We start from the raw sequence: 14,857 nt of genomic DNA on the forward strand, positions 1-14,857 counted from the left end.
GCTCAAGGACCCCAGTAGTTAAGTGGCACCGTCTCCTAAGCCCTCTGAATTTCATAAGGTGATTTTTAGCTTTTTATAAATAGATGAAATCCAAGGAATTTTTGCAAGTGGTTTCCTGGGGCCCTTTGAGTCATTCCCTTTCCTCTCTCACTCAGTGATTTAAGGTTAGATTTTGGGATTGTGGCTCAGTGGTAGAGCGCTCACCTAGCGCATGTGAGGCACTCGGTCTGATCTTCAGCACCACATACAAATAAATAAAGAAAATAAAGGTATTATGTCCTTCTACAACTCAAAAAAAACATAAATAAATAAAAGGTTAGATTGGGGTGGGGGCAGGGCTAGGGATTAAACCCAGAGGCACTCTACCACTGCTACTCTACCCAGTCCTTTTTTTATTTTGAGACAGAGTCTTTCTAAGTTGCCCAGGCAGGCCTTGAACTTGTTATTCTCTGCCTCAGCCGCTCGAGTAGCTAGGATTACAGGCATGTGCCACTGTAGAATTCCTATTTGATCACACTGAATCAAATTAATTTTTTCTAATACAAATGTTGTGTTGTTGGCCCTATTATCCCCATAGACATTTTCTTTCTAAGAAATATCCCTGAGAATTGTAATTCCTGTAAAGTTTTTTTTTTTTTTTTTTTCCTTCAGCTTTACTAACTCCTTTAAGGATTTAGTGGGAATAGCCTTATAACATTTTATTCATCTATTAAAGTAGGCCTTGCATTGATCAGAATGTTTGACTTAAAATGAAATATTAGATAAAACCTATATTCTTTTGGATACTCAGGTTCGTGTTAAATAAATTCAAGCTTAGTGTGTACTCAGTAATCCTGAGTGTGGCCTTCTCTCAAAATTTAACAGGGCTTTCTTTTCAGATAGGGAAATATGCATTTTCAGCCTAAGGTGGTTCCCACTCCCTATTGATCTGTATGCCACTAAATTTCACAGGGTTGTGACTTTTATTTCGAAAAGCCTGTGTGCTTTTTCTTCTCTTATTCTATTCCTCTGTAGTACCAGTAGCGGGATCTTATGTCGTGCCTGCTCAGAGATGTTTGCCAGCAGCATGTTCTCTTTGCTTTCCAGCACGCCACACAGATAGAGGCTTTGTCTGGAATGTTTGTGATTTTAGCCAGGAATTTTCTGCTGCTGAGTAGGGGGAGGAGTTGTGTCTGTTTCCCTCTATTGAGAGGATAGGGGTGAGGGAGAGGGAGGTGGGTGGGTGATTTCCCGGAATTTTAAATATTCTGCACAATGATTCTTTTGATTTCTTTCTCAGGAACAGGGCGGATACCTGACCAACTCGTGATCCTGGACATGAAGCATGGAGTGGAGGCGAAAAATTATGAAGAGGTATGTGTTGCTGCAACAGCCAGAGGAGGCAGTAGTGTGCTGTGCTGTCAGATTCTGTGCCTTAGTCAGGCCAATAGGCTATGTTTTGTCCAGAAGGATGTTTTTCTCAGCAGTCATGTGATAACCAGCTATGATCTTATTAATACAAAAAGTTGTATTAATGGCCTTAAATAGTAATTCTGGTTGTGCCATCAGCCAAAGGACTGAACCAACTGTCCCTTAGAGATGTTGCACTCAAGCATATGCCATGAGCCCTCTTGAGGCAGAAACCAGGTATATGTAGTAATAATTAAAATTTAAAAGCTAAGCTTCAGTTACGTGTTGATGTCAAAGGTTAAAAAAGGTGATTTGTTTTTAGTTCCGAAGACTGTTCCCCCAGAGCCAACGACTAGGTATATATCTGGAATGTGAATTTAATGCTGTTTAGTCCTGAACAATTCTGATGTCTTTTAGAAACAACCATAGCCAAAAAACCCAGCTTTTAATTAAAACAATTTCAAACTTTAAGAAAGAAGGCGGGATAGAGGAGAAAACTGCAAGAAATAGTGATAATGAGTAGAAAGGAAGTATTAGAGAGTAATTAAAACTGACGTGTTTGAATGACAGGGAAGTGGAGGATACATGGGATAAGGAGAAGAATGACAGGCTTTTTCATCTCTATTTGAGACTTTGAGGGCAGCACAAAATGATTGCTTAGGACCTTGCTAAATTGCTAAAGCTGTCTTTAAACTCAAGGTCCTCCTGCCTCAGCCTCCCAAGTTGCCACCATGCCTGATTAAAGAGCACCTTTGAGCCAGGGACAGTGGCTCATGCCTATAACCCCAGCAACTCAGGAGGCTGGGCAGGAGGATTGCAACTCTGCCCCTTAGTGACACACTGTCTCAAAACAAAAATTTAAAAGGACTGGGGTGTGGCTCAGTGTTGGAATGCTCCTGGGTTATATCTCCAGTACTGCAAAAAACAAAAACAAAAATGAAGAGCGCCTTTGAAAAACCACTATTTAAGAACTATTTAAGACTGATAACTGTACAGAAAGTTGAAAAGATTTCTTTCCCAGCCAAGCAGTACCTGAGGGCACGAAGAAGTGGAATACAGGATATGTTAGTGATTTTTGTAGAACGTAATCTAAATAAATGAAGGAAATTTGTTTCAAGTGATTTAGGAGAGTTTTCTAGGAATGGCCAGAACTTTAGAAGAGGCGTATCCTAAAATGGACGAAGACTGGAAGTGACTGGTTATTTCTGCAACAGGAAGTAGTAGTATTAACAATTGCAGCTCCCTGGGTCTTTGCTCTTTCCCCTTGTTTAGGTAGACAACACTTGAACAGATAGAGTTATTTGAAGGCAATAGATAGGAGCACGTGATCCAGCAATGAATGGAAGACAGTTCCTAGTAGAGACTTTGACTTGATTGTTCTCCAGGTTAGTGCAAGTAAAAGAAAGAAGCAAGAGAGCCTCTTCATTTGATGAATTTAAGAGTAAACTGAAAAATCTTTTTAAACTTACATGATTCAGAACAGCCTTAATTACATTTACATAAGATAATGTATGTTAAAGTGCTGTTGTGAGATACAAAACACTAAGAAAAATGTTGTAGGTATTATGCAAGAGTAGATAAAATGGTTTTCAGTTTGTGGTTACTGCTGCCATTCCCCACCATGGGTCACTCTCCAAGCAGCTATATAATTTTGCCTGTTGTAATTGTTCTCCAACATAGTGTCTGTCATTAATGAATATTTTTTAAGTAACAGGGCACCTGATACCCTATTAGTCTTGAGACCTAATTTGTTCCCCCTTGAAAACCCTTGATATTATTTTATCTTTACAAAAAGAGCAATGTGGGCGCCACTGTTTGACATTTTAGAACCACTGTACCTCCTAGAATCCTCATTATCCTTGGGCTTTATTAACTCTGGGAAAAGGACTTTATATCTTTTTTGACCTTCTATTTAACCCAAGAGGGGAATCCCTAGCAGAAAGGAAGTCACATTGCTTCCTTTGCCTGCTTCCTGCTTGGGATGTTTGGCACATCCTAACCCTTCTTTACGCACATGATTACAACACAGCTCTAAGGTTCCGCTTCTTAACCACCCACCTCTCCTCCCCACTACATTCCTTATGAGCCCTCTGCCATCCCCCAAACAATAGAGGCAGAGGAGGCGAGGTGGGTATAACACAGGTCAAAGACCAGTCCTTTTTTCAGTCTGTGGCTCCATTGAACCTTTGTTAGAAACAGCTATTAGTAGTTCCTGGGCTAATAATGTCTGTAATAAGAATATGGATAATAGAAGCACTTTGTTCCCTGGTTAATTGCCAGAGAGCACTGAGCATATTTAGAGTTCAAGGCATTTAATTTTAGGCCCTTCAGATAATGGAGAGCTTTTACGCCCAAAGGATTTGGATCCTTTGGCATCAGCTAGGATTCATAAAGGCAGCACATTTCTTTTCTTTGGTTTATTTTCCTCACATCCAACATATGTTGGATCTCTTCCTCATATGTGAACTAATAATTCTGAAATCCCATGTGGTCCTGAACAATTCAGTAGTAATTATTATCTTAATAGCTGGGTGAAGTACTGTATTACCTATCTAAAATGTTATGGAGGACTTAGTTAATGCCCTTGAAATTGCTGTATAAACACCGTACAAATGTGAGATGATATTATTTGGAAGACATAGTGCTTGCCATGTGTTAAAGAAGCATAAAGTTAAAGAATTCTTATGTCCTCAGAAATAAAGCACTTTTGATTCCCTGTGTTGTATTTTAAGAACTTAGGCTGGGCATGGTGGTACACTTCTGTTATCCCAGCTTTTCGGGAGGCTGAGGCAGGATGATTACAAATTCAAGCCCAAACCAGGCAATGTAGAAAAGACCCTGTCTCAGAATAAGAATTAAAAGGGGCTGAGGCTGTAGCTCAGTGGTAGAGTGCCTCTGGGTTTGGAACAGCCCAATATTGCCAAAAAAGAAAAAAGAACTTCTGGCCACTTTATTGCTATTGCCTCCTGGGGCAGGGGAGCATCTTATAGATTGATTACATGAATCAAGCTATTTCTTTTTCATTTGTGCTATGTAGAGTAGTTGTTTTCAGGAACTTGTCTGATCGTGCAGCTCAGCAAATTAAGGCAGGTACTGTCTCATAAAGAAGTAATTCTCTGACCCATTGTCTAATTCCTGAACGGTGTATGGTCCCTTCTTGCTGTGGCTGTCAGCATTTTCAGTTTTGTTTTGCCTAGGGGTTCTGTTAGTCTGTTATTTGCTATCAGCACATATATTCAAACACAGTGCTGGTTGAAGCCACAGCTGAAGACATTCCAAAACTGTTTCTCTCGAAATGATGTACCTCATCTGTGTACAATGACTCAAAATGCAGTCTGTAAAAAATTAAAAGATAAATAAATAATTAAAAAACAAACAAACAAAAAAAAAAAACTGTTTCTCTGAATGCCTTCAGAGAGGAGGAGTTGCACTTCCACATACTAGGTCCAGAGCCCCTTTCATGACACAAGTTAAATGAAAGAACTATGTACCTGATGCATAGTTGGTCAGTTAGTAGATTTTAGCTCCTTTCTCCTGTTTTGGAAGCTGCCAAATAGCCATGACAGGATAAAGTCTTTCTAAATTTCTGGACTTTCTTAATTATTGGGGCTTATTTTGGCACCTTCTTAGCCTTTTGAACTTTTTTATGAGTAGTAGGCTGATGATTCATATGCTCCCTACCCCAAGGTGTAAGTAGATTTGTCCTTGGATATCACTCGTCATCTTTACCTTGATCGTGTTAAACTCAATGGTCTTAACATATTGCTGTACTTTTGGAGTTTGTGCAGAACATAGAGGCAGAAAACTAATTTGATTGAATTTGGAAGCTTCTCTTGTGAGTCTCATTGCTCCACCAAGGAAAAGAATATAAATTCCCTAGAAGCTGGATTCACACCCTTGTTTTAGGAAGCAGTTTTTTGGAGAGGTAGCTCCTTTCCTTGGTATAGTTACATATAACTCTGAACTCTGTCGATTCAAATCATCAGTAGAGTGGCAGATTTGTTTATGGGTAGGAGGAGTTTAATTTAATAATATTTGGGAGGTGTTACAGATACAAAGGGAAAGCCTATAATTTTTAGCTTTTCCCAGCCCTACCTACTACTGCATGTGAGCAATAGATGTTGTGGTAGAAAGGGCCTTCTCTCAGATAATGGGCCTCAAGAATATGAGTGCCGAGTGAAAAGAGATGCAAAGTGCTCTTCGCACACAGGAAGCAATTGCTCAAGCCAGGGATCAGCAGCACTTAATTACTAGAAGAGAAGACCATGCCAACACATGAGGTGGAAGTGCTTAGTGTGTTTTAGTATTTAGCTGTAAATTATTTTCATTTCCTTGGGTTTGGGGGGCTAAACTGTGAGGGAAGAGGATTAAAATCAGAACAAATTTGTGAATATGACAATGTATGATTGTTAATCATGTGGCACGATATAAGCGTCCTAGGGTTTTAGGAAGGAGGAAGTTGGTGTGGACAGGAGTGGTTGAAAGGGTCTTCATGGATAAGGTCTGAAAGATGTACGATTTGAGAACAGCTATGTGTGCTTCTGGAAGTCAAGGGTTCTATTCTTGGGTTTTATAGCAGAGCTTTGCAGTTTTGATGCTAGATGAATGCTTTGGTGACCCTGGGGAGGAGTCAAGTAACCATGGTGTGCTGCTAATCCTGGTCTGCCACCTAAAGGGCCAAGTAACTTTATGGGCTCTTTAGTTTCCTCATTTGTAAGAGGCACTCATTGTAACGGCAGCACACAACACACGAGGGGAGTGCTACCCCCTGGTGGAGAACCTGTGGTATACATTGTCCTGTGGTCCATCTTTGTCAAACTGCTGACAAAACATCCCAGGCTTCCAGCCATAGGAGAGAAGTAGGCTAGAAGTGCCCTGGCCTGCCTTCGTGGAGCCTCCTCCAGGAAGAATGTTCAGAAGAGCAGAACAGTAAGTGGGGATTTTGATACTGAGCTTTTCTTTCTTAGCTTTTTGTACTGACTATGATATAAAGATTCTTGATATTCATTAATAATAGATACTTAGTTCTGGGCAAGTGAGGAGATCTTCGTGAGAATACTTAACTAGAATTTGGTTTAAAATTTTCCTCTATTACCTTCAAAAATGGTAATGGGGGAAAGCGAGGAAGTTCATTAGTCAAACCAACTGGACAACTTACTTAGATCCTTGTGACCCTAGTAGCTTGTTTACTTTATTTTACTTATTTATTTATTTGTGGTGCTGGGGATTGAACCCCCAGAGCCTTGTGCATGTGAGACCAGCACTCTACCTAACTGAACTACATCCCCAGTCCTTTACTTTTGATTCAGGAAGATTTTAGTGTAGTCTTCTAATTTTCTTTGTCTAATTTCTAGTACCTGTAGAGTGAGGTATACACTCAGACTTGGATTTCAGTCCTAGCATCAGCACACTGAGACCTGGGGAAGTTATTTAACATCTTTGAGCCTTAGTTTCCTTGTCTGAAAACTTATGGATAATACTTTCTGGGGTAATGGGATTGAATGAGATCATAGGATGTAAAATAACACATTCCGAGTATGTACTAATCGGTCTGCTTTTTTTCATCTCTTTCCCCAGTTTATCTTCAGCCTGACTTTTGGTCCTTTTATTTGCTATTATCACACCACCTTCTCCTAAACATAAGAATATGTGTGTATATGTGTGTACCTGCTGAAACACCCTCTATTCTAGTTTCCAGCATATTAATCTCCTTATGTCGACACTATTCATAGTCTTCAAAGCAAGGCCTACACACCTTAAATGTTCTCATCTCTTTCAATATCCTCTCCCAATTTGTGAGACCCCGCTTAACTTCTGTTAAGTTTTTCCTTATTCTCCCAGTTAGAATCAGTCTCTTACTACTTTCTTTCCACTCTGCTTTTCATGTGTATCTTTGTAAAAGTCAGTAAATAATGTTTATATTTTAACTATAGCTTTATATGTGAGACTTTACACCTATGAGCTTAATGTGGTAACTTAGCTTCATATCTTGCACACACTAAGCCCTCAAAGTATATTTTGTTAAGATCTTTAAAGGTTTAAACAAAACAAAAATGGGTTGGGGTTGTAGCTCAGTGGTAGAGCATTTGGTTAGCATGCATATGGTCATGGGTTTGATCTCAAAAAAAATCATGCAAACTTTGTATACGTGTTTTAAACTAATCATAAAAGTCTATCACTAATTCTAAATTTTTCTTGTAATGAAAAGTTTTTTACCACCCACTTCTTAACTTGATATGTGCCTATGTGCTTCTTTCCCTTTCCTCCCCATCTATCAGTTACTAATCTTTCAGGCCTTCTTGATTTACTTGTCAATTTTCAATCCAGTTTAATGGTTTCCTTTTATAATCAAATAGCTTTATAATTTTGAGTTTCCTCCTCTCCTTTACTCTTTGTTTTATTTTTGTCTTTGGACATAATTACTTTTTATTTGTTTCCATTTTAAAAATAAACAGTAAATTTGTTTCTCATAGATTGAAAGGCTAGGAAGTCCAAGGCGTCAGGTTGCCAGCCCAGTCAGGCTCTGGTGAGGGCCCACTTTGGGTTGCAGACTGCTGTCTTACTGTGCTCTCACATGTCAAAGGCAGATGACCTTCCTTAACACCATTTAGTTGCCAAGTCATTCAGAGTTTAGTTGTTGGAACAGTTTTTTGTTCCTTGATTCCTTTTCCAATATTATTTTGATTTCTACTTTTAAGCGTAGAAATATATTTGCAATGTTGTTTTAGGCACTTGGGTTTTCTTTAAGCTTTCTAGATTTTAAATTGATATCAACACAAAGTAGTTATTTTAGGGCAGTAATTTTTTTAAATGGGATCTTCATTCCACTAATAAATAGAATAGTTTCCTGAAGCAAGAATGGGATTCATTGAGGAAATAAAATTGATTTAGAAGATAGAAATTGGACAGTTTGGTTATGAATAGAGGCAGAGTTCCGAGCAATACCTACACTAGAAGAAGATTTGCGTATAGATACAGAAACATAAGTAGTGTGGATTTTAACAAGATCTGGAAAAATATATACGGAGTTCATAACCACCATTAACTCTGAAAAAGAATGTGGGAATTTGGGAGTTGAAGAACTACCAAGGTAGAATTTCGGTTTTTGTTTTCTTTGCTTCTGAATAGTTAAAAATTTTAGCAGGAGTACATATTTATGTGTTGCTTATACAATTAAAAAAGAAATATTGGAAAAGCATTTGGATTAAGTTTTTTGAGCTATTACTTACAAAAGCTACCATTGGTACCAGGTTTAATTCTATCTTATTTTTTTGGGTTTTAGGCTTGTCATCTAACAAAAAATATATTATTTTCAGCTGGCAGAGGCATAGCCATAGTTTCACTTCCAGTTCCTTTTGCAAGTTTCTATTTAGGCAGCCTTAAATAATTTAGGTCTAAGAAGTTTCATGTCATGTCATTATACTATCTCATTCAGGAAGCTTTGGAGGGAAAGTTTAGAGCAGGAGAGAAATTGTTAAGCATGTTAAAGTTCAGCCTATTATATATCTTTTATATTGGTATCCAGCATTTTGCAAATGTAAGAAAATGTGTGTACAATGGAACAAAATCACAAATCTGTCAGCATGTTTTTGTGTACTTCAAATATAAACTCAATTTGTGTGTGTGTGTGTGTGTGTGTGTGTGTGTTACTGGGGATTGGACCCAGGGGCTCTCCAGCACTTGCTACATCCTAAGTCCTTTTTATTTTTTATTTTGAGGGAGGATCTCACTAAAAGTTCCCGAGGCTGGCCTCCAATTTGCAGTCCTCCTGAGTAGCTGATAACAAGTGTGTACCACCACACCTGGCTTTCTGTCCCAATCTTAATGGCAGGTTCTAATTTTTTTTAAATGTTTTCTTGTTTTTCACACATTCAAGGAAGAATATAGGTAAACAAAGAGCATAAAAGTCACCCTTAAACTCTTCCCATTCATCCCATGTAAACTGCTGTTAACATTTAAGAGAGGGAAGGAACAAGGAAGACATTGGACAAAGGAGAAGAGAAAGTGGGTATTCTATAGAGAATTTATAGTAAAATAGGGGAGTAGGGAGTAAACAAGCAGATATAGAGCAAGAATTGTTGAAGAAATCCCACCGTGGAAAAAACTTGAGAGCAACTGACATGTAAGAATTTCAAGGTCTGGAAAATTCTGGTGGTTTATCCATCTTAAAGGAAATCATGAGCTCCATGTGGCATGCACCTATAGTAGCAACTACTTGGGAAGTTGAGGGAGAATGATTGCTTGAACCCAGGATTTCCTCCTAGGCAGCATAGAGCACGTGTCTGTAATCCCAGCAACTCGGGAGGCTAAGACAGGAGAATCAGAAGTTCAAGGCCAGCCTCAGCAACTTTAGGATGCCCTATCTCAAAATTTTAAAAGGGGCTGGGTATATAGCTCAGTAGTAGTGTGTCCCTGGGTTCAATCCCCACCAAAAACAAACTAAAAACCCCAAAAGTCAAAATTGATAAGAAAACAATGTAGAATAATGAAATCCTTGCTTATGTGATATATGCCTCTAGTTATTAGATAGACTTTCTCACATCATTCATTTCTCAGTATATAAGGAAATCTTTAGAGATTTCTTTTGATAACCAGGGTATCATTCTTAAAGGGCACAGTGATGCATGCCTGTAATTCCAGCAACTCCAAAGCCGAGGCAGGAGGATCACAAGTTTGAGACCAGCCTCAGCAACTTCACAAGTCCCTGTCTCAAATGAAAAGGACTGGGGATGTAGCTCAGTGGTGGAGTACTCTGGTATTGATCACCAGTACTGCAAAAAATAAATGAGTAAACTAAAAACCTTAGTGCAATAGTTTTGAGTAAATGTGGAATTCATTGTGGCTCTGAGTTCTAAAATAAACCTTAAAGTTGTAGGATTAATATGAGCAAACCTGGACTAGAGGTATAACTTGGAGGTGGAGAGCTTTCCTAATGTACGAGGCCCTACGGTCAATCCCCAGCAGTACAAAAAAAAAAAAAAAAAAAAAGTGTATGAGCAAACCAGAATTCTCTAATTCTATATTTTGAGTTTTACCTTAATGTTGTAGCAATACATACTTTCTCATTTTTGTGTATTATTGGGAATTCAGTGAGTTTTCTCTTCTAAAACTAGTTTTGACTTTTATGACTCACACTTGTTATACTAATAATACTGTCTCTTTCCTAGACATGAGTGGAAGGGTAAATAAAAGTAAAGTGCTTTATTAAAGTGAAAAGTTCAGGGAAACGAGTATGTCTTACTTTATAGCCTACCACATTATAGTTACGAAGAAATTATAATCTAAATTAAAGTATCTTAAAAGATATAAATAATTCATAGGGAAGAGTAAAAGGCCAGATTTTAAAATCTGTTAGGATGATTAATGAGAGAATCTAAACATACTAGCTTCTAAAAAGATGTCTCTGTTTCTTTGTGTTCCTAACCAGAGCAGTGTTTTCAGGGAGTAGATTCCTAATTTCTTTCTTTTCCAGATCGCCAAAGTTGAGAAGCTCAAGCCCTTAGAGGTGGAGCTACGACGCCTAGAAGACCTTTCAGAATCCATTGTTAATGATTTTGCCTACATGAAGAAGCGAGAGGAAGAGATGCGTGACACCAATGGTGAGAGGAAGGCAGCTCTTATTTCTCAAAAAGTGAACCCTAAAGGAGACAAATCCCCAAACATTAAATTTTGGTGTACTTTTTCTCAGTTTTGCAAAAGTGGGGTTTATGGAAGGAAAATTGGTGCTTCAGTGCTGTGCTAAGAGTAAATCAACCTTGTTAGAGTCGAGTTTTCTTCTGTGATGCACTTGATCATATCCTCTGTTGGCTTATAGTTTGTCAGATCAATAGCACTAATCTTTGTAATTTTTAGCATTTATACATAGAATTATCTTTCTTTTTTTTAATTATCTAAGGTCCTACTCTTAGACGTAGGGACAGAGTGAAGTTCATTAATGGCCTTTTCCCTCTGGTCATTGGTCAGCCAACTGAGGAAGCTTACTTCATTACATGCTTTTGTCTTTTAGAGTCAACAAACACTCGGGTCCTGTACTTCAGCATCTTTTCAATGTTCTGCCTTATCGGACTAGCCACCTGGCAGGTCTTCTACCTGCGTCGCTTCTTCAAGGCCAAGAAGTTGATTGAGTAATGAGACCCAGTCTCCTCCTCCCTCGTGAATCTCAGCCAGCAGAACATCGCTGGGACATGCCTTGCCTCAGGCATCCTACTAACAGCACCATGAAGGCACATTGACGCTCTTGCCAGAACTGATCTCTTTTGGGAGGACATAGGGTACTACCTACACCCAACAAGTCAAGGAGGGACTTCTTTTTAACTTGGTAGGATTTGGACTGGTTTTGCAACAATAGGACTATTATTAGAGTCACCCATGACAAAAAAACAGGGGTTACCTAGATGATGCCAAAGCCAGCATTTGTCTGGGTTTCCTCGTGTGATCTGTTTGCACCGTGTTTGCTTTCCTTCTCCCACTTGCTCACCAGCTTGGGCTTTCACTCTAGTTCTTTTACCAGGATTCGTATGACCATGTTGAACTTGTTTCATACTGATTGTCCTCTTTGGGTTTCCTCCTGAAAACACCTGGCCCTTAGCTGAAATGTTTACATAGCTTCTGGTGATATCCTTTCATAATTTTATGTCTCTTAAAAGGGTCGTGAATGTGATACCTTATAAAAGTGAACTCAGAACTGTAGATTACTTCTTACAGAAAATCTCATTTTAGACAATTAAAATGTTTGCGTGCAACTGCTTGATTTTTTTCTTTTTGTGTATGTATATTTAGTTCTGTGCAGTTTTATCATGTGTCTAGAGTCATGAGACCATCACAAGCTACAGGACAGTTCTATCACATGGATCCCTCCTACTGCCCTTTTATAGCCACAGCCACCACCTCCCTCCTATATACCCCTATATCCCAAACTCTGGCTACTACTAACCTGTTTATCATCTCTATAATTTTGTTGTTTAAAAAATGTTATATAAATATAACAGTATAGAATGTGACTTTTTGAGATTTATATTTTTTACTCACCGTAATTCCCATGAAATTCATCCAAGTTGTTAAATTTTATCAATAGTTTGTTCCTTATTATTGCTGAGTAATATTCCATGGTTACAGATGTACCACCCAGCCTGTTTAACCACTCATCCTTTGAAGGACAGATGGGTTGTTTTCAGTTTTAGGCCTTTACTAATAAAACTTCCGTGAATTTTTGTGTATAGGTTTTTAGGTAGCATGAATTTTCATTTCTCTGGGATAAATGCCCAAAAAGGGCAATTGCCAGGTTCTGTGGTAAAAGCACATTTAGTTGTATAAGAAATCCCTACTCTTTGCAGAGTGGCTGTACCATTTTACATTTCTATCAGCAGAGTATCACTGATGAGTTTCTCTTCATCCTCACCAACATTGGGTATTATTACTATTTTTTAAATTTTAGCCATTTGAATAGCTGTGTATAATGTCACATTATGGTTTTCATTTGCATTTTCCTAATGGCTAATGGTGTTGAACATCTTTTCATGTGCTTGTTTGTGATTTGTATATCCTCTTCAATGAAATATTTGTCTTTTTGCCCATTTTCTAATTGGATCATTTATTACTGTTGAGTTTTATCCTAGATAAAAGTCCTCTATCAGATATGTGGTTGCTTGAATTTTTAACATCACTTTTACCAAGGAAAAGTAAGTAAAATTTACCAACTCTTCTTGCATGGCCAATCACCAACTTAATTGAGGCATACTAGGTATCAAATAGTTATCTAGGAGGGTCATGGAGAGAGTAAATACTTGAAAAATACATGTTGTGAAGGCAGAACCAAGAATTACATGTGGGAGTGTGGAGGTGCCTAAAGGCCATACTAATGTGAAAAAGAAAACATGGAGCTGGGGTGGAGTACTCTCCTTGGATGCATGAGGCCCCAGCAAAACACACACACACACACACACACACACACCCCTACCCACAGAGTGGATACAGTGATGATGTTTAGAAAGAGAAGAAAACTGTAACTTGAAATCTTTCCCACTTCCCCCAGGAAAGTAGGAAGGAGTCCATCTTTTCTGGAATCTTTTTTTAACCCTGCTGACTGTTACAGAGCTTGTCTAATTGAGTGATAACAATTACTGAACTTGGGCCTATGTCACTTGCAGTTAAGAAGCAGAATATGGAAATTATCAAAGAACACTGTTGTGATGACATGGATAAAGTGTGGAGGTGAAAGAGGGCATGGTTTATGTTAAAATGTCAGGCTAGTCTGTCAATGTTCTAGTTACTATTAATATAAAAGCTTTTTGGAGGGGAACGGAACTCCTGTAAACTCTTGTGCAGCAATAAGCTCTTGCCAACTTGGGCAACACTGCCATCTGCTGTTGAGAAGGGATAGTTGCTGCTTCTGAGAACTTGGCAGTAGATTCCTTGCCATAGGGACAGCAGATGTTGAGAAAGTCTGTAGCATATTAAAAGACAGGATGCAACCAAGTACAGAAAAACATAAACTAGGAGGTTAAGTTCCATCCTTAAACTTTTAAATATAAAGTCCTAGCCTGTATCATTAGTCTAACAAGAATCTCATATTTCTGACTGGTGCCTTCTCCCATTTTAGAAGCAGTGAAAGCTTCTGTTAGTTATGGTCTTCTCCTCTGAAAAGTGTCAAAGAAGAAGGTAGAAGAGGAGAGAATGTTTTACTTTGCTGATGCTTTTGCTTTCAAGTGTGATTTTAAGCTTTAGGGAATTAAAATTCTTTAACGTCCGTTCCTTTTACTCATGCCAAAATACCACCTTGGACACTGTATTTTGGGTTTAAAAGTTAATTAATATTATGCCTTGATTTTATCTAAAAGGTCAAAGTATTTGCCTTTGAAAACAGGCTAGTATAAGAGCAAATAAGCTTTAAAAACAGGGCTGTTATCTGCTTTCCTCCGTTTTTTATTCAGAATGATCTGTATAAGTGGGAACAGTTCAGTTCTAAGTAAACTTTGTTATGCGTTGTCATGAACCCGTCAAAGCCATTTTTTCTTTGTTTAATGGAAAGAGGCATGTGGGATTTATACAGATTCATTTGTGTTGAATTGGGGGGTTTTGTATAAATTTTCTCAAATAAATGCTAGTAGAAACCATTTTAGGTGTATATTTTTTCTGTTACTTTTGAATATCTCTTTGGATTAGCAATAATTCCTCCAATTCAAAGGATACCTGATTAGAGAAAAAATAATGTTCTTAATTTTACTTCAGGTGGAGTTTAGATGAGCTAGTAAAATTTTATTGCACAAAAGTCATATATATGTATATAAAGTAAGTCATGTATAAACTAATAATTCTGATATATATGCTTGTATGTATATATGTTTATATATGCATATGTATTTTTTCAGAAAGCCCAAACATAAGCCAGACATTCTCTGTAACTTCTTTTTTGGAAATTTCTGTTGGAGTTATTCCTCTAGGGAGCCCTCTTCCTTCCCCTCCATTCCTG

General features: G+C 38.1%; 1 protein-coding gene across 1 annotated transcript in view; it reads left to right on the forward strand.

The window, feature by feature from the left end:
- The window catches only part of TMED10 (transmembrane p24 trafficking protein 10), a 35,641-nt gene extending 21,140 nt beyond the window's left edge, over positions 1-14,501 (forward strand). Inside the window, exons 3-5 of the mRNA XM_079127472.1 lie at positions 1,280-1,353; positions 10,862-10,988; positions 11,396-14,501. Of these exons, the coding sequence (XP_078983598.1) occupies positions 1,280-1,353; positions 10,862-10,988; positions 11,396-11,517 (323 nt within the window). The 3' untranslated portion in view covers positions 11,518-14,501. The remainder of the gene's footprint in view (positions 1-1,279; positions 1,354-10,861; positions 10,989-11,395) is intronic.
- The last annotated feature ends 356 nt before the right edge of the window (positions 14,502-14,857 follow it).

Source organism: Sciurus vulgaris (assembly GCF_902686455.1).
Source record: "Sciurus vulgaris genome assembly, chromosome: 2".
Classification (NCBI taxonomy): Eukaryota; Metazoa; Chordata; class Mammalia; order Rodentia; family Sciuridae; genus Sciurus; species Sciurus vulgaris.